Below are 22,710 nucleotides of genomic sequence, written 5' to 3' on the forward strand. Positions count from 1 at the left end.
GGGTCCTGAAAGAAGCGCAGCACTAGCATGTGCTTAAAGCGCCGCCATTGGTCATTAACAATATCATGAAAATTCTCGGGACATAACCATGCCTGATTTTTGGGTCTTGCGGGAGCCAAAAGACACCAGTGTGCCTGCCGGCGTGGGCTCATCTGCCATTTTCAAAGTTTTTCTTACTGAAACAATCAGGGCTTCCACCAAAGCGGGTTCCCGCGCCGCAGTTGAAGAGGACAGGACCTCTTTACCATCCGATTGCGAGGACAGCGACCCCTAAGGTAGGGGGGCGTCCGTGGTGACCATATCAGTCTCTGAATCAGAGGACCCCACCAGTGATGGTGAAGGCAGCGGCCGTTTTTTTCATAACAAAATCAACCTTGGTCGCCAGGCTTTCCAGTGCTGCTGAAATTGCGTCAGCAAATGCGATCCGGAAGGTCCGGTGGTCGCACGAAGGGGGTCTGAGGGTGAATTCACTGCCAAGGACTCCATATTCGTTGCAAAAGAAAAAAGGAGTACTGTCACTTTAAAAACGCAGATCGTGGTCCCCACCGCTGATCGTCGAGGTACACGGAGCCCCCCTTAAATATGTACCGACAGCAGAGTGTGCAGGGATATGCCCACTAAGACCCCAGTACTTTACCACCTTCAGAGAAACCCTCCTGAATCGGACTGTGCAGCCTGTGCAGCAGGAAGTGAGAGTCACAGGATATGACATCAGTCTGGAATGTGAAAGGTCACGATGCCTGAGCAGCTCCATAGGGCTACACAAAAATGGCTGCCAATGCAAACCAATGGGAAACACAGGGAAAATGGCTACCCCATACAAGTCAATGGGAAAATTATATGACATTGCCCACACTAAAGATGGCGGCGCCCACGGCGTGCCATGCGGTCAGGGGCCCCCAATATAAAGGCCCAAGGGATCTACAACCAGACCCAGGAGGAAAAAGGTACCATTTCCACCCCCGCCAGGACACCAGGTGCCCCAGCTATAGCGCCCCCCAGGGGACGGGAGAGGGGGACAGGGCACAGGGCCGGGTATCCTGACAGGATCTTTTGGGAAGTCCAGGTCCCATTATCCCCAGGACCACCAAGGGATAAGGGAGGGGAGGCTACATTTACTCACCATACCATGGAAAAACATTTTTTTTTTTAGCAGAGACCCTAGAGAATAAAATGGAGATATTGCAATACTTTAAGTCACACCGTATTTTCGCAGCAGTCTTACAAACGCAATTTTTTGGGAAAAAATACACTTTTTTTAATAGAAAAATAAGAAAACAGTTAAGTTATCCCGATTTTGTTCTAGAACGTGAAAGATAATGTTACGCAGAGTAAACAGATACCCAACATTTCATGCTTCAAAATTGCGCATGCTTGTGGAATGGCGACACACATTGGTACTTAAAAATCTCCATAGGCAACACTTTAAAAACTTCTACAAGTTACCAGTTTAGAGTTACAGAGGAGGTCTGAGGCTAGAATTATTGCTCTCGCTGTAACGATCCTGGCGATACCTCACCTGTGTGGCTTGAATACCGTTTACATATGTTGGTGCGACTTGGGTATGCGTTCGCTTCTGCGCACAAGCTCGGAGGGACGGGGTACTTTAAAAATGTTTTCTTTGTTTTACCTTTTATTTTAAAATGTTTACACTGTAATGTAGTTTTTTTAACACTGTTTTTCCTATTACAAGGAATGTAAACATGTAATAGAAATAAGCAGGACAATTCCTCTTTAATGTGAGATCTGGGGTCAAAAAGACCTCAGATCTCACATCTACCCGTGAAAGCAAAAAAAAAAAAAAACGGGCTCTTTCAGACCGTTGGGAGGAAGGGACGCATAACGACGCTCCGGTCCTCCAAGGCCATCATGCCCTCACTCGACTTCCTGCCTGGGACATGGACGGAGCGGGGTGTTTTTCCCCAATACTGACAGTTCCAGTAAGCGGGGAAAACAACCGGGAAGTGACGGGAGGGGTGGCACTTCTCCCGGCGCCTATTAAAGTTATTCCGCTACGAAACCGCCGCTGGGACCAATTTGATGTTAAAGAGGATCGCCCGCCCTGTAAGAAAATACCAGGGTTATGGCAGCTATCTGCTGCCATAACACTGGTATTTAACGTCAAAGTACCAACATAAAACTGTGGCAGGCAGTCCGGAAGTGGTTAAAATTACGGAACTATCCGATCTCGTCTTACACACCATTCGCTACAACCTAAAACAAGCCCAAAAGGTTTGCTTGCATTCCTACGAATTTAAAAGCAGAAAGCTGGATCAGTTTATCCATTTGTCAAGGTAACCTTGTACGAGTCTATCCAATAGATTTTTTTTCCCACATAGACTGACATTTCATCTAAAAATGTTTTTATTTTTACTTTATATACTTCTTCAAAGCAAAAAGATCATGAAAAATCATTACCAGCTTAACAGCTTCTTGTGCTGCTTCTTTATTGCAGAATGTGATGAAGGCATAGCCTCTATTTTGTCCAGTCAAAGGATCCATCATAAGTCGAAGATCCCAAATAGAGCCTGCTTTTTCAAAAAGAGGTACCAACTCATCTTCATAGAGATCTCTAGGTATCTTGCCAACAAAAACCTGTGAAAAGTATAAATACGATAAAGGAAAGTTTTTAGATTGTAATGCAAGTGTGTGTAAAGGAGGAAGCAATTCTATGCAAACCTCTGTCCCAATTCCGGGCTGTGCACATGAAGCCACGGATTCTGGAGGAGGACCTCCATATTTTCTTTGTCCAGTAGTCACATCCAAACTATAGCCAGTTCTTTCCAATAATGCCTGAAAAGTAAAAGAAAAACAAACAAAATGGTCAACTCCTAGTTAGGTTAGTAAATCAAGCTACTTTTAAATGCACAAAAATGCAAAAAAATGTTTCTTAGAAATACAGCAAATGGGCATCTAACACATAAAATTACTCCAGTATCATAAACTGCTCCATAAAAGTATTTCAGATATTTTGTTACTCGTCAAGGGAGAACTTTCAAAGTTTTATCATAACCACTCAACTGATATTACTAAATAAACCAAGAGCTGAAGACCCCCACGAATGCACACATTGGAATCACAAATGCTGGGCAAAACAAAAGTGGCAGAATGAAATCACATAACTTGTTAAATACAATTGAAAAAAAATGTAGCTCTAAAGCTGGCCAGAGATGGTTTAAAAATATGGCTGGAATCAGATGGCTGCAGCTGCTAATAAGTATATTCTGAAAGCAGAGCTCCCAGCTGTTAGAAAACAAGGTCTCATGCAGGGAGGATTCTCCCATTGACCTTGCTTGTTTCAATGGAGAAATTTGTTCAGCCTTCTGGTTAATCTGAAAAAAAAAAAAAAAAACAAACAAGTAATCTAAGGCCAGTATAGTATACGGAGAGAGCGACAGACCAAGAGAGAGCGACAGACCAAGAGAGCGACAGAGATGGAGAGCGCGAGAGAGATGGAGAGCGCGAGAGAGATGGAGAGCGCGAGAGAGAGAGAGAGAGAGAGCGACAGGCCGAGAGAGAGAGAGCGACAGGCCGAGAGAGAGAGAGCGACAGGCCGAGAGAGAGAGAGCGACAGGCCGAGAGAGAGAGAGCGACAGGCCGAGAGAGAGAGAGCGACAGGCCGAGAGAGAGAGAGAGAGAGAGAGCGACAGGCCGAGAGAGAGAGAGCGACAGGCCGAGAGAGAGAGAGAGAGAGAGCGACAGGCCGAGAGAGAGAGAGCGACAGGCCGAGAGAGAGAGCGACAGGCCGAGAGAGAGAGAGCGACAGGCCGAGAGAGAGAGAGAGAGAGCGACAGGCCGAGAGAGAGCGACAGGCCGAGAGAGAGAGAGAGAGAGAGAGAGCGACAGGCCGAGAGAGAGCGACAGGCCGAGAGAGAGAGAGAGAGCGACAGGCCGAGAGAGAGCGACAGGCCGAGAGAGAGAGAGAGAGAGAGCGACAGGCCGAGAGAGAGAGAGAGAGAGCGACAGGCCGAGAGAGAGAGAGAGAGAGCGACAGGCCGAGAGAGAGAGAGAGAGCGACAGGCCGAGAGCGAGAGAGAGAGAGCGACAGGCCGAGAGAGAGAGAGAGAGAGCGACAGGCCGAGAGAGAGAGAGAGAGAGAGAGAGAGCCACAGGCCGAGAGAGAGAGCGAGAGAGAGAGAGAGCCACAGGCCGAGAGAGAGAGCGACAGGCCGAGAGAGAGAGCGACAGGCCGAGAGAGAGAGAGACCGAGACACCGAGAGAGAGAGAGACCGAGACACCGAGAGAGAGAGAGACCGAGACACAGAGAGAGAGAGAGACCGAGACACAGAGAGAGAGAGAGAGACCGAGACACAGAGAGAGAGAGAGACCGAGACACAGAGAGAGAGAGAGACCGAGACACAGAGAGAGAGAGAGACCGAGACACAGAGAGAGAGAGAGACCGAGACACAGAGAGAGAGAGAGAGACCGAGACACAGAGAGAGAGAGAGAGACCGAGACACAGAGAGAGAGAGAGAGACCGAGACACAGAGAGAGAGAGAGAGACCGAGACACAGAGAGAGAGAGAGAGACCGAGACACAGAGAGAGAGAGAGAGACCGAGACACAGAGAGAGAGAGAGAGAGAGACCGAGACACAGAGAGAGAGAGAGAGACCGAGACACAGAGAGAGAGAGAGAGAGAGACCGAGACACAGAGAGAGAGAGAGAGACCGAGACACAGAGAGAGAGAGACCGAGACACAGAGAGAGAGAGAGAGAGAGACCGAGACACAGAGAGACCGAGACACAGAGAGAGAGAGAGAGACCGAGACACAGAGAGAGAGAGAGACCGAGACACAGAGAGAGAGAGAGACCGAGACACAGAGAGAGAGAGAGAGAGACCGAGACACAGAGAGAGAGAGAGAGAGACCGAGACACAGAGAGAGAGAGAGAGACCGAGACACAGAGAGAGAGAGAGACCGAGACACAGAGAGAGAGAGAGACCGAGACACAGAGAGAGAGAGAGACCGAGACACAGAGAGAGAGAGAGACCGAGACACAGAGACACAGAGAGACCGAGACACAGAGAGAGAGAGAGACCGAGACACAGAGAGAGAGAGAGACCGAGACACAGAGAGAGAGAGAGACCGAGACACAGAGAGAGAGAGAGAGAGAGAGAGACCGAGAGAGAGAGACCGAGAGAGAGAGACCGAGAGAGACCGAGAGAGAGAGACCGAGAGAGACAGAGAGAGAGAGACCAAGAGAGACAGAGACACAGAGAGAGAGAGACCGAGAGAGAGACCGAGAGAGAGAGAGACAGAGATCGATAGATAGTCTCACAAAAGTGAGTACACCCCTCACATTTTTGTAAATATTTTATTATATCTTTTCATGTGAAACAGTGTAAATTTGCTCAAAATAACTCAACACACAGCCATTAATGTCTAAACCGCTGGCAACAAAAGTGAGTACACCCCTAAATGAGAATGTCCAAATTGAGCCTAAAGTGTCAATATTTTGTGTGGCCACCATTATTTTCCAGCACTCCTCTAACCCTCTTGGGAATGGAGTTCACTAGAGCTTAACATGTTGCCACTGGAGTCCTTTTCCACTCCTCCATGACGACATCATGGAGCTGGTGGATGTTAGAGACCTTGTGCTTCTCCACCTTCCGTTTGAGGATGCCCCACTGATTCTCGATAGAGTTTACGTCTGGAGACATGCTTGGCCAGTCCATCACCTTTACCCCTAGCTTCTTTAGCAAGACAGTGGTTGTCTTGGAGGTGTGTTTGGGGTCATTATGTTGGAATTCTGCACTGCGGCCCAGTCTCCGAAGGAAGGGGATCATGCTCTGCTTCAGTATGTCAGAGTACATGTTGGCATTCATGGTTCCCTCCGTGCCGACAGCACTCATGCAGCCCCAGACCATGACATTCCCACCACCATGCTTGACTGTAGGCAAGGCACACTTGTCTTTGTACTCCTCACCTGGTTGCCACCACACATGCTTGACACCATCTGAATCAAATAAGTTCATCTCGGTCTCATCAGACCAAAGGACATGGTTCCAGTATATCATGTCCTTAGTCTGCTTGTCTTCAGCAAACTGTTTGCGGGTTTTCTTGTGCATCATCTTTAGAAGAGGCTTCCTTCTGGGATGACAGCCATGCAGACTAATTTGATGCAGTGTGCAGCGCATCGTCTGAGCACCGACAGGCTGAGCCCCCCCTCCCCCTCCCCCTTCAACCTCTGCAGCAATGCTGGCAGCACTCATAAGTTTATTTTTCAAAGACAACCTCTGCATATGATGCTGAGCACGTGCACTCAACTTCTTTGGTCAACCATGGCGAGACCTGTCTGAGTGGAACCCATCCTGTTAAACCTCTGTATGGTCATGGTATTGGCCACCGTGCTGCAGCTCAGTTTTAGGGTCTTGGCAATCTTCTTTTAGCCTAGGCCATCTTTATGTAGAGCAGCATTTCTTTTTTTCAGATCCTCAGAGTTCTTTGCCATGAGGTGCCATGTTGAACTTCCAGTGATCGGTATGAGAGAGTGAGAGTGATAAAACCAAATTGAACACACCTGCTCCCCATTCACACCTGAGACCTTGTAACACTAAAAAAAGTCACATGACACCAGAGAGGGAAAATGGCTAATTGGGCCCAATAAATGGATTTTTGTAAGATCTTACCGTAAAATCCTTTTCTCTTAGCTCATTGACAGACGTAGTCCTCGGTGATACAGCACCTTCGGGTTATGTTGCCTCCACAGGAGCAGGACTAGACAGGAAATTAAAAAGCTCTGGCCACACCCTAGGGGCAGTCCCAGAGGGTATATCCTCTCTCTCTCTGCCTCAGCAAATCAGTTATGTGAAAAGGCAGTCTTTAGAGATTTTAACCCAACCCAACTAAAAAAACAGAGGGGCGGGGACTACGTCTGTCAATGAGCTAAGAGAAAAGGATTTTACGGTAAGATCTTACAAAAATCCATTTTTCTCTAGCGCTCATTGACAGACGTAGTCCTCGGTGATACAGCACCTTCGGGACGTCCCAGAGCAGTATCACAAATGAGGGGTGGGAAAATGAAAATCAAATCCCAATCTAGAAGGCCCAACCGGTGCCAACTAGAAGTTTACAATGCTCATCCTTAATGATGAGACTCAACAAAAAAGAAAAAAAATATATTTTTTTTTTTTCAAACAGAAAAAAACCCTCGAGGTAGACCACCGGTCTCCTCAAATTGCGGCCTGCAAAACCTTGCGGCCAAATGAGGCATCCGCCGATGCCGTCACATCAATTTTATAGAATTTTGTAAAGGTATGTACCGACGACCAGGTGGCCGCCTTACATACCTGGACCACTGACGCCTGATGGCGAAAGGCCCAGGAAGTACTGAGCGCTCGAGTGGAGTGCGCCCTAACAGGGAACGGAGGACTCTGACCCTTAATAGAATAAGCCTGTACCACCGTTTGTCTAATCCATTTGGCAATGGTCGCGGCAGATGCAGGCAAACCCTTTCTGGGGCCATCCGTGATCACAAAAAGTGAATCCGTCTTACGGAATGATTCCGTAGCTTTCAGGTATACCCTGATTGCCCGAACCACATCTAAGGAATGCAACGCATGTTCCCGATGATGCTTGGGCTGAGGACACAAGGAAGGTAGTACAATATCTTCATTCAGATGAAAATCTGAAACCACCTTAGGAAGAAAAGATGGCTTAGGATGAAGTACTACCTTATCCCTATGAATCACTAGGTATGGGGACTGGCATGATAATGCAGCCAGTTCTGACACCCTGCGAGCAGAAGTGATAGCCACCAAGAAGGCCACCTTCTGGGATAAAGTAAGCAAGGGAATCTCCCTGATGTTTTCAAAGGGAGGTTTCTGTAGAACCGACAAAACCAAATTAAGATCCCAGGGCGGTAAGGGCGCGCGGACTGGTGGAGCCAGGTGCCGCACCCCCTGGATGAAATTCCGCACCAAGGACTTGGTAGCTAAAGGCTTCTGAAAGAAGATTGCTAATGCTGAAACTTGACCCTTGATGGTGCTCAAGGCTAGCTTCTGCTCAACCCCTTGTTGCAAAAAGGTCAATATTCGAGTCACCGAATAGGTACGTGGAGGAAATCCTAAAGATTCGCACCACGCAATATAAGTCTTCCATGTGTGATAATAGACCTTGCTGGAAGTCGCTTTCCTTGCTTTAATAAGGGTAGGAATGACTGAAGCTGACAAACCTCTGTCCTTCAGTACTTGGGTCTCAATGGCCAGGCCATTAAAACCAGCGACTGTAAAGCATGATGGTAAATTGGTCCTTGAGACCACAGACACTCCCTGAGACGAAGTTCCCACGGAACGTCTGCGACTAGCATGTCCAAGTCGGCCAGGCCGGCTTGAGGAGGCCAGCCTAGAATTTCTAGGACCACTGGCGCTGATAGAATCTGAACCAGGCGTCCCTAGAGGTATCTGGCCCCGACCATCCGAAAAAGTCTGGTCGTTTTCTGTTCCCACACATTTATCAGATACCTGATTGTTATCAGGAAGGGTGATCTTTTCTGGTTGAACCTCAGGGACCGAAGTCACCCGACTAGAGGCTACTTGGCCTATCTGGTCAACCAGATCCGATTCCTGTGAGGTATAGGGACTAATCTTAGGAAAAGGTAAAGGAAAAGATCTATTCAGGGAACGGTAACTACCGCTTCCTGTAGTACTTAAATGTTGGAAGGGAAGAATCGCACCGGTAGTAGTGGTTGATGCTCGATCTAATGTCCTGAATACCGGTGAAAACGTCCCCCCACCCTGAAACCGGGTGGGGGCGCACCTTCAGGCTGTGTACTCCTTTGCTTCGGGTTTGGCTGAGTCGGTCCTCTGCTTGTCCGACCAGCCCCTCTTGAACCCTCCTGGAGGAGTCTTGCCTTTCCCGCTTGTACCAGCCGGGCGCCCTTTATGGGCGGTAAAGAAAGGTCCTCGCTTGTTGCGAGGTCACTTAGCTTTAGTAGCCTGTGGCAAAAAAGTGCTCTTGCCCCCAGTGGCATCCTTAATGATTTCATCTAGGTTGGCCCCAAATAGACGATTCCCCTGAAAAGGGAGATTTGTCAAGGTCTTTTTGGAACCTAGGTCAGCTGACCAGCATTTTAACCACAGCACACGTCTGAGGATGACCGATGACATAGATGCATGCCCTAATAAGGGAGTAGTGTCCAAGGCTGCGTCACAGATAAACTGTAGCCCTTGTATAATCTGTTCCATCAAATCAGATGTCTCCTGGGGAATATCTTTTCCCCTAAGGTCTTGGCGTACCATTCTCGCCCATTCCGTAAGTGTCTGGGAAACTAGACCAATAACAATTACTGGTCTAAATGCTGACCCTATCAGAGAGAAGATGGTGCGGGACTCTGCTTCCATCTTTCGATCCACCGGATCCTTAAAGGACGAAGTGTCCTCTACTGGGATAACCGTGGCCTTATTCAGCCTGGAAATAGGTGGATCCACCACTGGTGGTACCGTCCATTTCTTAATGATGGATTCCTCAAACGGATAGCGTCTAGCAATACGCTTGGAAATAGTAAAGGTACGTTTAGAATGCTCCCATTCTCCTTTAATCTGATTACCGAAACACTTGGGTACAGGAAAAACCTTCACCGTTTTGATGGGCTTATTAGTACCAAAAGGAATCTCTGTTTCAGTTGCCTCTGCCGGTAAAGCCTCAAGTTTTAAGGTCTCCTGCACTGCCACAACTAGTGCGTCCACCAATGCTTCTTCCTGAATTATAGCGGGAGAAGAAACGTCCTCCTCACTGTCTGAGGGGGCTTTACCTGAGACAACAGCCCTTGCAGAGGAACCTGCAACTGCAGTGACCATCTCTGAATCTGAGTCAGAGGTGTCAGATAGTATAGGGGTAGGCGGGGGTCGCTTCCTTGACCCCCGTCCCTGACAGGCCGCCTCCACCCGAGCCACCATAGACTCCAAGATTGCTGTAAATGACTCTACACTCTGTGCACCGGCGGGTCCCGTGGCCCCCTCGAGGGAAACAGGTGGGGGAATATGTGTGGCAGGGTCCATGATAATTCCAGTCACTTCCTGGATAATATAATTCAAAAATAAAAAACTTTTTTTTTTTTTTCAGACCCCCAGCGCCACAAAAAGCCCCTTAGTGTTACCTGCTAGGGATCCCTATCGATCGATCGAGAGAGAGATAGACCCCCAGGCTCACCACTTGATGCTCAGAGTCTAACTGCAACAGGTTACAGCGCTGTCTTGACAAACAGGAAGTCTTTTGGCTGGCTGCCCAGGTAGAAAGGAGGCGGCTCCGCCCCTCTGCACGCCTTCCGGCGCCTCCCCTAGCTCCACGAGGTGTTTGGATCACCTCAAACATGGCCGTCCCCATGCTGGAGACACGAGGCTACGCCAAAATGGCGGCTCGTGCGATCCAGCAAAAAAAATGGCGGCGGCCTGTACTGAATAGCGGTGTGCTGCAGGGCACACAACACTCTCTCTGCATGGGGATTTGGCGTGGTTGGCGGTACCGGCCCTGGCGGACCGCATGGCCATTCGGGAGGCCTGCTAATAGCTGGAGATCTGATTAGGAAGGCAGTCTACATGTCTGTGGCTTCTGACTGGTAGGTAGCTTATTCTTATCACCGTAAGATTCCCAGAATGCCACTGATTACAATCTTTTTAACATGTATACAATTAGATTGTTAGCTCCCAAACCACGCCTCCTGGCTTTTTGCACATAAAATCACACTCAAAGTAGGAGGATCTGTGTCATTTATAGGATAGAGAGGGACTCTATCTTACCATACAGAGAGGGGCCCGCGTTCACCACAAGACCCGTCAGGGGAAAAGGGGGAACATACTACTCACCATACCGGAACCAGGCGGGCACCAACTCCTGACAGTACCCCTCTCCACCGGGGCGGGAGGGCTGTCGACCGATCTGGACGCCGTGACTCATGGTCTTTGGCGTTTCAGCGAGACGTTTAACTCGCGGGGTCAGTCCTTTAATGGGACTTTGTCGCGGCCGACCCAGCGCGGAGCTATGGCCTGCACGCGCTTGTAGGCTGAACTGGGGTGACCACCGGATCTCAACATCCAGCCCGTCGCCCAGTTCAGCTTTCTTGCTTGAAGATCTCACAGGAACACTGGAGAAAAAAAGCTGTCTAAAAAATCTTTTAAGAAAAAAATCTTGCTAGGACCTAAGATCCCAGCAAGGTATCTAGGTCCTTACTCCTAACTAGACAGAAAATAACTGATTTGCTGAGGCAGAGAGAGAGAGGATATACCCTCTGGGACTGCCCCTAGGGTGTGGCCAGAGCTTTTTAATTTCCTGTCTAGTCCTGCTCCTGTGGAGGCAACATAACCCGAAGGTGCTGTATCACCGAGGACTACGTCTGTCAATGAGCGCTAGAGAAATGGACATTTTCACTTAGGGGTGTACTCACTTTTATTGCCAGCGGTTTAGATATTAATGGCTGTGTGTTGAGTTATTTTGAGGGGACAGCAAATTTACACTGTTATACAAGCTGTACACTCACTACTTTACAGTGTAGCAAAGTGTCATTTCTTCAGTGTTGTCACATGAAAAGATATAATAAAATATTTACAAAAATGTGAGGAGTGTACAAACTTTTGTGAGATACTGTAGACAGATAGTATAACTATTTTTTTCTAGTTTTGGATGGATTGGAGAGGGGATAGAACACCTGTCCATTTTATTGCTGCCGTGTCACCATTAGGGAGGTTCACCCTATTTATCCTGTTTACCCTTATCATTGAAAGTAAAAGGAAATCACAAAGTCTTCCAATGGGGACACTAGTTCTGCTGGCCTGGGGGTCCACAAGAGATTCCCGTAATTTGAAGGGAATCTCACTTCCTGTTTTGGCTATGGGACAGGAGGTGAAGGGAAATTTCCACAATTGGACAGACGGCAAAAATAAACTTTACAGCGGGTATAACCCTCCCTTACTCTAGCCAAATAAAAATAAAGGTTTGCCTATATTTCTACTTTCTACTTAAACCCTGCAAGACAAAGGCATAATGAGCTAGTATGCATCGCATACTAGCTCATTATGAATTACTTACCTTAGAACCAAGCCCCAACACGGACCCCGGACACCGCTGTGGGAGCTGACATGATCCCTCGGCGTCTCTTCAGGGTTCGGCGGCTCCGGCGTTGAGAGTGGCCGGAGCCGCGATGACGTCACTCCAGTGCATGCGTGCAGGAGTAATTTTCCGGCAAGCTCCCGGCAAGGAAAGCTGAAGGTCCGCCGGACCTTCAGAGCGCATGCGCCGCTCGCGTGAGCAGCTGCATGCAGTGCAAATATCTCCTAAACGGGCACGGTTTAGGAGATATTAATTGTACCTACAGGCAAGCCTTATTATAGGCTTACCTGTAGTTAAAAGTGGAAAAAAAGGTATACTACTGCTTTAACTAAAGCTTGTATATGTAGGTGATCTTTTCTTGCTATATAGTCTTTCAGTTGTGCGACACAGAGGAGAAAAAAAAAAAATCTGAGTATTTCTCCATAATGTTACTGTACCAAGAAATAAACTGCCTTCTTTCAGTCAGCTTCTGACAGAGAAAGTATCTCAATTTCTCTTATTTTATCAAGTCGAGAGGGGAAGGCTTTGAATGCAACAGCTTTTTCTATAGGAGCATTTATATAGGCCACTTCCTTAAAACAGTTTTAAACCCAAAAGCAAACTAATATATTGCAGCTTAAACAAGAAGTATAGCCAAAATTTAGTTTGGCTGTACTTCCCTTATGCATCATAGGAGTGCAGTCTGTTCTGCATTCCTGTGATACATTTTCAGCAGGCAGCGGGCTATAGCCTGCTGTCGGCTGACATTGCAGAGCTGGTCCAGGCTGGGGAAAGATAGTGACAATATGGTTGGAATCCACCAATAACGCCTGGACCAGCACCTGGCTCAGTCTATCAGGGAGCCACTGGGAGCCTGAACCAGCTTCTTCCGCCTCCTTCACAGCCCAGCATTCCAGTGAGTGGTCAGAGCCACTTACATTCCAATCCAAAATGCCTAGAGGACTTTTTCAATATTTTAGAATGAGGACATTAGAGACCTACTGTTTGGGACACATGTTTGTATATGATTTAAAAAAAAAAAAAAAAAAACTAGCTAGTGTCTAATATGAAGTGGCTCTAACTACTTTCAGAGATGAGCAAGCATGATCTGCTAGCATATATGTTTACTACTGAATATACAGCTGCAAGAAAAAGTATATGAACCCTTTGGAATGATATGGATTTCTGCACAAATTGGTCAAAATGTGATCTGATCATCATCTAAGTCACAACAATAGACAATCACAGTCTGCTTAAACTAATAAACACACAAAGAATGAAATGTTGCCATGTTTTTATTGAACACACCATGTAAACATTCACAGTGCAGGTGGACAAAGTATGTGAACCACTAGACTAATGACATCTCCAAGAGCTAATTGGAGTGAGATGTCAGCCAACTGGAGTCCAATCAATGAGATGAGATTGGAGGTGTTGGTTACAGCTGCCCTGTCCTATAAAAAACACACACCAGTTCTGGGTTTGCTTTTCACAAGAAGCATTGCCTGATGTGAATGATGCCTCGCACAAAAGAGCTCTCAGAAGACCTACGATTAAGAATTGTTGACTTGCATATAGCTGGAAAGGGTTATAAAAGTATCTCCAAAAGCCTTGCTGTTCATCAGTCCACGGTAAGACAAATTGTCTATGAATGGAGAAAGTTCAGCACTGCTGATACTCTCCCTAGGAGTGGCCGTCCTGTAAAGATAAATGCAAGAGCACAGCGCAGACTGCTCAATGAGGTGAAGAAGAATCCTAGAGTGTCAGCTAAAGACTTACAAAAGTCACTGGCAAATGCCAACATCCCTGTTAGCGAATCTACAATACATAAAACACTAAACAAGAATGGATTTCATGGGAAGATACCACAGAGGAAGCCACTGCTGTCCAAACAAAACATTGCTGCACGTTTTCAGTTTGCACAAGAGCACCTGGATGTTCCACAGCAGTACTGGAAAAATATTCTGTGGACAGATGAAACCAAAGTTGAGTTGTTTGGAAGAAACACACAACACTATGTGTGGTGAAAAAGAGGCACAAGCACACCAACATCAAAACCTCATCCCAACTGTGAAGTATGGTGGTGGGGGCATCATGGTTTGGGGCTGCTTTGCGGCGTCAGGGCCTAGACAGATTGCTATCATCGAAGGAAAAATGAATTCCCAAGTTTATCAAGACATTTTGCAGGAGAACTTAAGGCCATCTGTCTACCAGCTGAAGCTCAACAGAAGATGGGTGTTGCAACAGGACAATGACCTCAGGCAACGAGGAGGGTTCTTTACTGTTAGGGCTACAAGATTGTGGAATTCTCTACCACAAGAGATGGTTTCTGCGGGAAGTATGGTGGCTTTCAAAAGACTCTTAGACTTACATCTCAAGGATCAGGACATTAAGAGCTATGTGAGATGATTACAGCCACACACACCTACACAGGTTGAACTGGATGGATTATTGTCTTTATTCAACCTCACCTACTATGTAATTTTGTAACTATATGACCTAAAGCATAGAAGTAAAACAACAACAGAATGGCTTAAACAGAAGAAAATACGCCTTCTGAAGTGGCCCAGTCAGAGTCCTGACCTCAACCCGATTAAGATGCTGTGGCATGACCTCAAGAATGATAAGACTGTGGACCTCGCGCTGTAGGAGTGTGTATAAGTCAAAAAAAGTATGTGCAATTAGCTGCCTGCTGCAAGAAAAGTGCTGGTGCTTTTGTGAATGTGGGTCAGTGATTGCAGCGCTGCTAATATATAAATACTGAAATAAATATACAGTGTTCTTTAAAACTGATCTGTGTTGCTCGAATAAATTGATAAATAAAGTGCTAATAAGGTCTAAACCCTGTGCAAATAAGCAATCAAAACTGTGCAAATAAGCAATATAACTGTGCAGATATTACAATGTAAAACTCATAAGTAAAACTCATAAATAAAGTGCAACCAAAGTGCATGGTATACAGTCCATAGAATAGTCCTTTAGTAAAAAACAGGAGCTTGTTGCTTATTCCTTGTTGCTTCAGGGTCTCCCCCTTTGGGTATCTACTTACCACTAGGTGGTTGATTTGAAGCAGAATGAACTGATGTTCCTATGGCTCCTGTAGGGCTGGTTGTGCTGTAGGCTGGAAGCGATCCTTTTCCTGAGTGTAGTAATCCCGATTGTCCTCATGGAAATAAAATGCTCAACATAGTGAGGACCGTTTAAAATATACTTTATTCCATTAAAACTTACAAAGGGATACTCACAAACATAAACAGTTTTGCGCCTATAACATATGCCTAATCTCGGTGCGGTGGTAAGCTGCTCCTCAGCGTTCGCTACCCCGACCGGAAGTCATGTGGCTGCCTCTCGGCCAATGGCTAGACACGTTTCGCTGTGGACAGCGTCATCTGTAGCTCACAGATGACGCTGTGTCCACAGCGAAACGCGTCTAGCCATTGGCCAAGAGGCAGCCACGTGACTTCCGGTCGGGGTAGCGAACGCTGAGGAGCAGCTTACCACCGCACCGAGATTAGGCATATGTTATAGGCGCAAAACTGTTTATGTTTGTGAGTATCCCTTTGTAAGTTTTAATGGAATAAAGTATATTTTAAACGGTCCTCACTATGTTGAGCATTTTATTTCCATGAGGACAATCGGGATTACTACACTCAGGAAAAGGATCGCTTCCAGCCTACAGCACAACCAGCCCTACAGGAGCCATAGGAACATCAGTTCATTCTGCTTCAAATCAACCACCTAGTGGTAAGTAGATACCCAAAGGGGGAGACCCTGAAGCAACAAGGAATAAGCAACAAGCTCCTGTTTTTTACTAAAGGACTATTCTATGGACTGTATACCATGCACTTTGGTTGCACTTTATTTATGAGTTTTACTTATGAGTTTTACATTGTAATATCTGCACAGTTATAATGCTTATTTGCACAGTTTTGATTGCTTATTTGCACAGGGTTTAGACCTTATTAGCACTTTATTTATCAATTTATTCGAGCAACACAGATCAGTTTTAAAGAACACTGTATATTTATTTCAGTATTTATATATTTATTAGCAGCGCTGCAATCACTGACCCACATGACCTCAAGAAAGCGATTCACACCAGACATCCCAAGAATATTGCTGAACTGAAACAGTTCTGTAAAGAGGAATGGTCAAGAATTACTCCTGACCATTGTGCATGTCTGATCTGCAACTACGGGAAACGTTTGGTTGAAGTTATTGCTGCCAAAGGAGGTTCAACCAGTTATTAAATCCAAGGGTTCACATACTTTTTCCACCTGCACTGTGAATGTTTACATGGTGTGTTCAATAAAAACATAGCAACATTTCATTCTTTGGGTGTTATTAGTTTAAGCAGACTGTGATTATCTATTGTGACTTAGATGATGATCAGCGCAGAAATCCATATCATTCCAAAGAGTTCACATACTTTTCCTTGCAGCTGTATACCCCTGCAGTTGGAGCACGGACAATAAATTCAGAGAATCCTGAAATGTTTGTATGCCAAAAAAACAAAAGCACTGATTACACATTTTTAAATAAATACTTCCTTGGAAATTCAACTAGGTAACTTTGCTAGGACAGAGTAACTTGAGAAGAAATCTTTATATACATATAAAAAAAGATAAGGAGACTTTTTAAAGCCTCATCCTAATAATGTAGAAAAAGGAATAGGTCTATATTGGCACAGCAAGGAGACCGCAACCAATAGAATAAAATATAGTCTTTATTTATACAATGTTAAAATAGAACATAAAAACAACAATAATCTTGTGTCTCAAGAATATTAGGAGATCAAACCTTCCCAGTATTAGGCCTCATGCACACTGGGCGTTATCAAAATGTCAGAAAGCTCTATTTTAGGAGTTTTTCAGCTTTTCTGCAGTAGCATTTTCAGCTGCGGCATTTTGTAGCAAATCTATACTCCCACAAAAGCTTATGGGCTCTTTCACACGGACGTTCCGTATGTCCGTATATCACCCCATCCGTTTGCGGGTGATATACGGACATAATGCTTGTCAATAGGATTGCGGATGTCAGCGGATGACCATCCGCTGACATCCGATTTGTGTCCTTTCAGTTCTGTTCTGTTTTTTGGAACGGAACAGAACCCTATTTTTCCTCCGTTAAAAAAACGGAACGGATGCAAAATCGGATGTCAGCGGTGTCATCCGCTGACATCCGCAATCCCCATAGACTAACATTATGTCCATATATCATCCGCAAACGGACGGGATGATATGCGGACATACGGACCGGATGACACAAGTGTCATCCGTGTCCGTAAAGAAAAAAAAAAAAGAGCCGCAGCGGACAAAAAAAAACCGGAGCGGCCGTTTGAAAGAAGCCTATGGCTGAAAAACATTGATAAACGCAGAATAGCTGAGTTTTTTTAGTATTTTTCAGCTTTGATCAGTTAAGAGCGTATTTACAGCTGAAAAAATCCTCTCAAAACCCACTAGTTCTGGGTTTTGTTTCCCGCTAGATAACGCCCCTGCCAAAAACTGCTGATAACAGCCTATGTGTGCATGAACATATAGGATAACATGCTGGGGAGTTTACTGGCTGCAGAATAAAACACCTAATGCCAAAAGCATAAGCTGTAAAAACCTCCAGTGTGCATGAGTCCTTACACTTTATGCACATATAGACTCAGATGGTAAACGGTCAATGACTATTTGATCGGTTGCTGTGCCGCTATAGTCCTATTTTTATAGGCAATAGGAATATACTCCAGTTGATACCTACTCCCTTTTCCTCATCTTCATAATACAACTACTCAAGTTTAAGGATACAAAGCCTCTAAAACTGGACATTTATCAGGAGTTGGGTAAAAAAAAAATTGAGACTGGAGGCACCCGAGATACAGTCCAATGCCACTCTAGAAGGGAAAAGGGCTCACTGCTAAGAAGGCAGGCATAAATATTAGCTCTTTAACCATTCTTACTGCAGACATCAGCCACCCTTAAACACTGGAACATGTTTTTCTTTTCATTTCTAACACACATGCAAAAAAATAAATATCTGCATTTTTGCCAAAAAAAAATAAAAAAATTTCCGGAAAGCAGAGGGACCTGTAGAATAAAAAGATGATAGCTGCAATTTTATGTTGCACGATATTTGCACAACTGTTTATCATATGCTTATTATCCAGAAAAAAAAAATATACTAAAAGGAATTTTAGTGCACATAAGCACACTATAATACCCACATTATTTGGTAAAATATAAACGATGGTGTTACATCAAGTAAATAGATACCAGACATATCAAGTCTAAAAAATTGGGTACGTTGGTGATTTTGCACAAATCTATAGTAGCCAAAAATCTCCATAGGCAACACTTCAAAAGCCTTTACTGGTCATCAGTTTAGAGTTAACTGTGAGCTCTGGAGCTAGAATTTTTGCTCTAACTTTACAGCAATACCTCACATATGTGCTGCAATCCCGATTTATATACATGTGCACAGCCTAGGCACACACATTTGTGGATATGTGTGGGGATATTCTTATCACAGGGGTTAGCAGACAAAAATCTCCCCCCTGTGGTCCCGGGCTCGACATTCCGGGAACTTGTGCATAACCTATCACTGTTTGGACATACATTGTACATCCAAAGAGCTGAATTAGTTAACTTACTTTTCAGCAGCCCTTCACCTCGATCTTCCACCATTTGGACTTCAAGCAATTTCAGCCTGGTGTGCACTTAGCGTTGGCAGAAGGAAGAATAAAAAAGGAAAAAGAGGTGGACTAGGGCAGTGTTTCTCAACTCCGGTCCTCAGGGCACACTAACGGGCCAGATTTTAATTATTACCTTGGGGAGATGCAGACTAGAATACTGCAATCACTGAGCAGCAAATTATATCACCTGGGATGTATTTCAATTTTCTTGCAAACCTGGCCTGTTAGTGTATCCTGAGGACCGGAGTTGAGAAACACTGGACTAGGGGGTGAGAACGCCCTAGATGAGCTACTATAAGGATTGATCATTTACAGCAGGGACAGCCAAGTACCCACACCAGATTGAGACAACTGTACTTTAAGTGTAGAAGAGGATAGTAAAAACACAGACCTAATTGTGCTGTCAGGCAGGGGTATCCATGAATATTATGAATAATAAATCTTTCGGAAAAGGGAAACTGTTTATATATACATACTTTACCTCTGCATTTAGCTTTAAAGCATTTCAATGACGAAATGCTGTGAAATCTTGTTTAACCACTTGCCGACCAGCCGCCGTACTTTTACTGCGGCAGGTCGGCTCTGTCCCACGAGACGTACCCGTACATCGCTTTGTAAGACAGCTAGTGGGGGAGCCAGTACGCGGCGATTGGCAACTTTAACCACTTAAGAACCAGAAGGTTTTATCCCCTTAATGACCAGGCTATTTTTTGCGATTCGGCACTACACTATACCCAAATAAAATTGATGTCCTTTTTTTCCTACAAATAGAGCTTTCTTTTGGTGGTATTTGATCACCTGTACGATTTTTATTTTGTGCGCTATAAACAAAAAAGAACAATTCTGAAAAAATATATATATTTTTTTTTTACTTTCTGCTATAAATTACATATATACATTCCCAACAAAAAAAATAAAATAAAAATACAATGTTTTCATCATGTTCGGCCAATATTTATGCTGCTACATATTTTTGGTAAATAGAAAAAATCTCAATAGGTATATATTGATTGGTTTGCGCAAAAGTTATTGCGTCTACAAACTAGGGGAAAGATGTCATTTTTATTTATTTTTACTAGTAATGGGCGTGATCGCTCCCGATGTAAACACGGCAGATCGCTGTTCTGTCAATGAGGAACACAGGGATCCTGCGTTCCTCCTATTTAGGAACACAGGTCTCTGTGTTCATCCAGTAGGTCCATCCCCCACACAGTTCGAAAGCATCCACTAGGGACACACTTAACCCTTTGATTGCTAACCCCCTTCCCTGCCAGTGTCATTAGTACACTAACAGTGCATGTAGTAATGTCACTGGTTCTCCCCAAAAGTGTCACTAATGTCAGTTGGGTGTCCGATCTGTCCTCCGCAATGCCATTAATAGTAAAAATAAAAAAGTAAATAAAAACGACATAAATCTTTCCCCTAGTTTGTAGACGCAATAACTTTTGCGCAAACCAATTAATATACACTGATTGGGATTTTTTTTTTACCAAAAATATGTAGCAGAATACATATTGGCCTAAAATGATGAAAAAATTTGATTTTGTTTTTTTTTTTTTTATTGGGAATGTTTTATAGCAGAAAGTAAAACATTTTTATTTATTTATTTTTCCCAAGAATTGTCGCTCTTTTTTTGTTTATAGTGCAAGAAGTACCACCAAAAGAAAGCCCTATTTTTAGGAAAAAAAGGACATCAATTCTTTTGGTTTCAGCGTCGCACGACTGCGAAATAGTCAGTTAAAAGTAACGCAGTGCCGTATCGCAAAAAATGGCCTGGTCATTAAAGGGGAAATACCTTCCGGTCCTTAAGTGGTTAAAGATTCTCAACTTTGCAGTTTGACAAGATGTCCAATTTGCAGCCAAGACCTGTAAAGTATGCTTAAAAGGACCAATATTTAAGGTAAAACAAAAGCATAAAGATGTAAAAAGGACAGGCATGTTTTAAAACCATTAATAGGACATAACTTTTGTAGCTGATGCTTTGCCGTAAAAGACAACTTGCATTTGAATAAATAAGAAAGCAAAATTCTCCAGTCAACATTACACTGTAAAACGATTACCTTGATCTTCGCTTCATCCGGTGCCTTAATACTTTCCTGAGGCTTGCTTGCTGGTTTCTCCCTCTGCCTGTAGGTTTTCATAACTTCAATGGAAATGGAGTGTCAGTTCTGAAAACAGCAACATCATTCCAATTACAATTTTGAAAATGAATTGTACAAGCTGGCCACACACTTGGCAGTTTTGGAGTTTTCCATTATTCATAACCACAGTAACATTCATGCAACCAAGCCATTGAAGCTGCAGTGGAAATTATTCTAAGCCAACACAATAGAAGTCATAAGGTCTTTTTACCCAATTTCCATTCAAATTTATATCAATTCAAAAGAGTATAACAGATAAAAAAAAAAAGGATCAAGAACTGCCAAGAAAAATGACAAGTGTAAAGCCAGTACTAACTATGGTTTAATCACATTGCAGGTGTCATAGGTATACCCAAAACAGGACCAGCAGATGCTTCACTAAGTGGGAATGGGAAATTTTATTTATCTCCTAGAAAAAATAGTGAGACTTGCAAAAATGGTTATAATTTAAAGCAGAACGTTTGTTATTTCCCCAAGCTTCTATTTAACTCAATTAAAAAAAAAAAAAAAAAAAACACAAGGGATGGTACTTGCATTAAAAGCAGTAGTAGCGGAAAAATGGGATTTCCGACTTACCGTAAGATCTATTTCCCTGATGTTCAGACAAAGCTCCTGATATTCATAACCATTGGGTTATACTGCCCCCTAAAGGAGTAGGACAATAGGCAGAAAATAATTCTGGCTACACCCATGGGCAGTCCCAGGGGGTATACTTCTACTCTCTGCCATAGGCACTCAGTTTTGTTACAAGCAGTGTCAGGAGAATTACAACTCCACAAAAGGGTGGGTGCTGTGTCTGTCAATGAATATCAGAGAAATGGATTTTACGGCAAGTCAAAAATCCCATTTTCTCTTTTGTTTATTGACGGACACAGCTCCTGATATTCATAACCATTGGGATGTCCCAAAGCAGTTAAACATGAGGTGTGGGAACAACAAAAAATTCCCAAGGCTAAACAGACAACCAGGCAACAGGAGCTCTAATCAGCAGCCTGCAAAACCTTGCGGCCAAAAGAAGCATCCGCAGATGCCAACACATCCACCATATAAAACTTTGTAAAAGTGTGCACCGATAACCAGGTCGCCTTGCAAACTGTGTCACTGACGACGGATGACGGAAAGCCTAGGAGGCACTAAGCATCCTAGTAGTGTGTGCCTTGAAAGGGAAAGGAGGAACCCAACCTCTGATGGAACAGGCCTAAACCAGCGTCTGTCTGATACATCTGGAAATGGTCGCAAAGGAAGCGGACAACCCTTTTCGAGGTCCATTTGTGAGCACAGAGTCTGACTCCTGAAAGAGTCCATGGCTGCCAGGTACAACCCAATTGCCCGGACCACATCCATGGCATGCAAAACAAATTTCCTTCGGATGTTTAGGCCTAGGACACAGGGAAGGCAACAAAATGTCTTCATTCAAATCAAAATCAGAGACAACCTTTGAAAGGAACGACGGACAGGGGCGAAGAACCACCTTATCTTTGTGAAACAACGAGGTAAGGTGAACAACAGGATAACGTCGCCAGTTTCGACACCCTGCGCACAGAGGTGATAGCCACTAAAAAGGCCACCTTCTAGGACAGCGTAAGCAGGGGAATCTCCTGAATATTTTCAAAGGGATGCTTCTGTAGAGCTGAAACCAACAAATAAGGATCCCGAGGCGGCAAGAGGGCCCACACTGAAGGAACCAAATGTCAAGACACCCTGAAGAAAGGTACGCACCAGGGAGTGTGAGGCCTGAAATTTAGTTTTTTTTTTAACACACAAAGTTTTCAATTTCTAAGATTTCTAACAGCCTAGGCATATGTAGAATTACACCTCAAAATGCATTGTGCTGTGCCTCCAGTGTATGGTGATATCACATGAGCAAGACC

The 22,710-nt window shown here is 44.6% G+C and overlaps 1 protein-coding gene across 1 annotated transcript in view; it reads right to left on the reverse strand.

The window, feature by feature from the left end:
- The window catches only part of LOC309547197 (heterogeneous nuclear ribonucleoprotein R-like), an 81,207-nt gene that overhangs the window by 26,810 nt on the left and 31,687 nt on the right, over positions 1 to 22,710 (reverse strand). The window contains exons 2-4 of the mRNA XM_082246994.1: positions 20,759 to 20,866; positions 2,680 to 2,793; positions 2,419 to 2,595 (exon numbers count right to left, since the gene is read on the reverse strand). Of these exons, the coding sequence (XP_082103120.1) occupies positions 2,419 to 2,595; positions 2,680 to 2,793; positions 20,759 to 20,839 (372 nt within the window). The 5' untranslated portion in view covers positions 20,840 to 20,866. The remainder of the gene's footprint in view (positions 1 to 2,418; positions 2,596 to 2,679; positions 2,794 to 20,758; positions 20,867 to 22,710) is intronic.

This window comes from Pelophylax lessonae (assembly GCF_965119305.1).
Source record: "Pelophylax lessonae genome assembly, chromosome: 2".
NCBI lineage: Eukaryota > Metazoa > Chordata > Amphibia > Anura > Ranidae > Pelophylax > Pelophylax lessonae.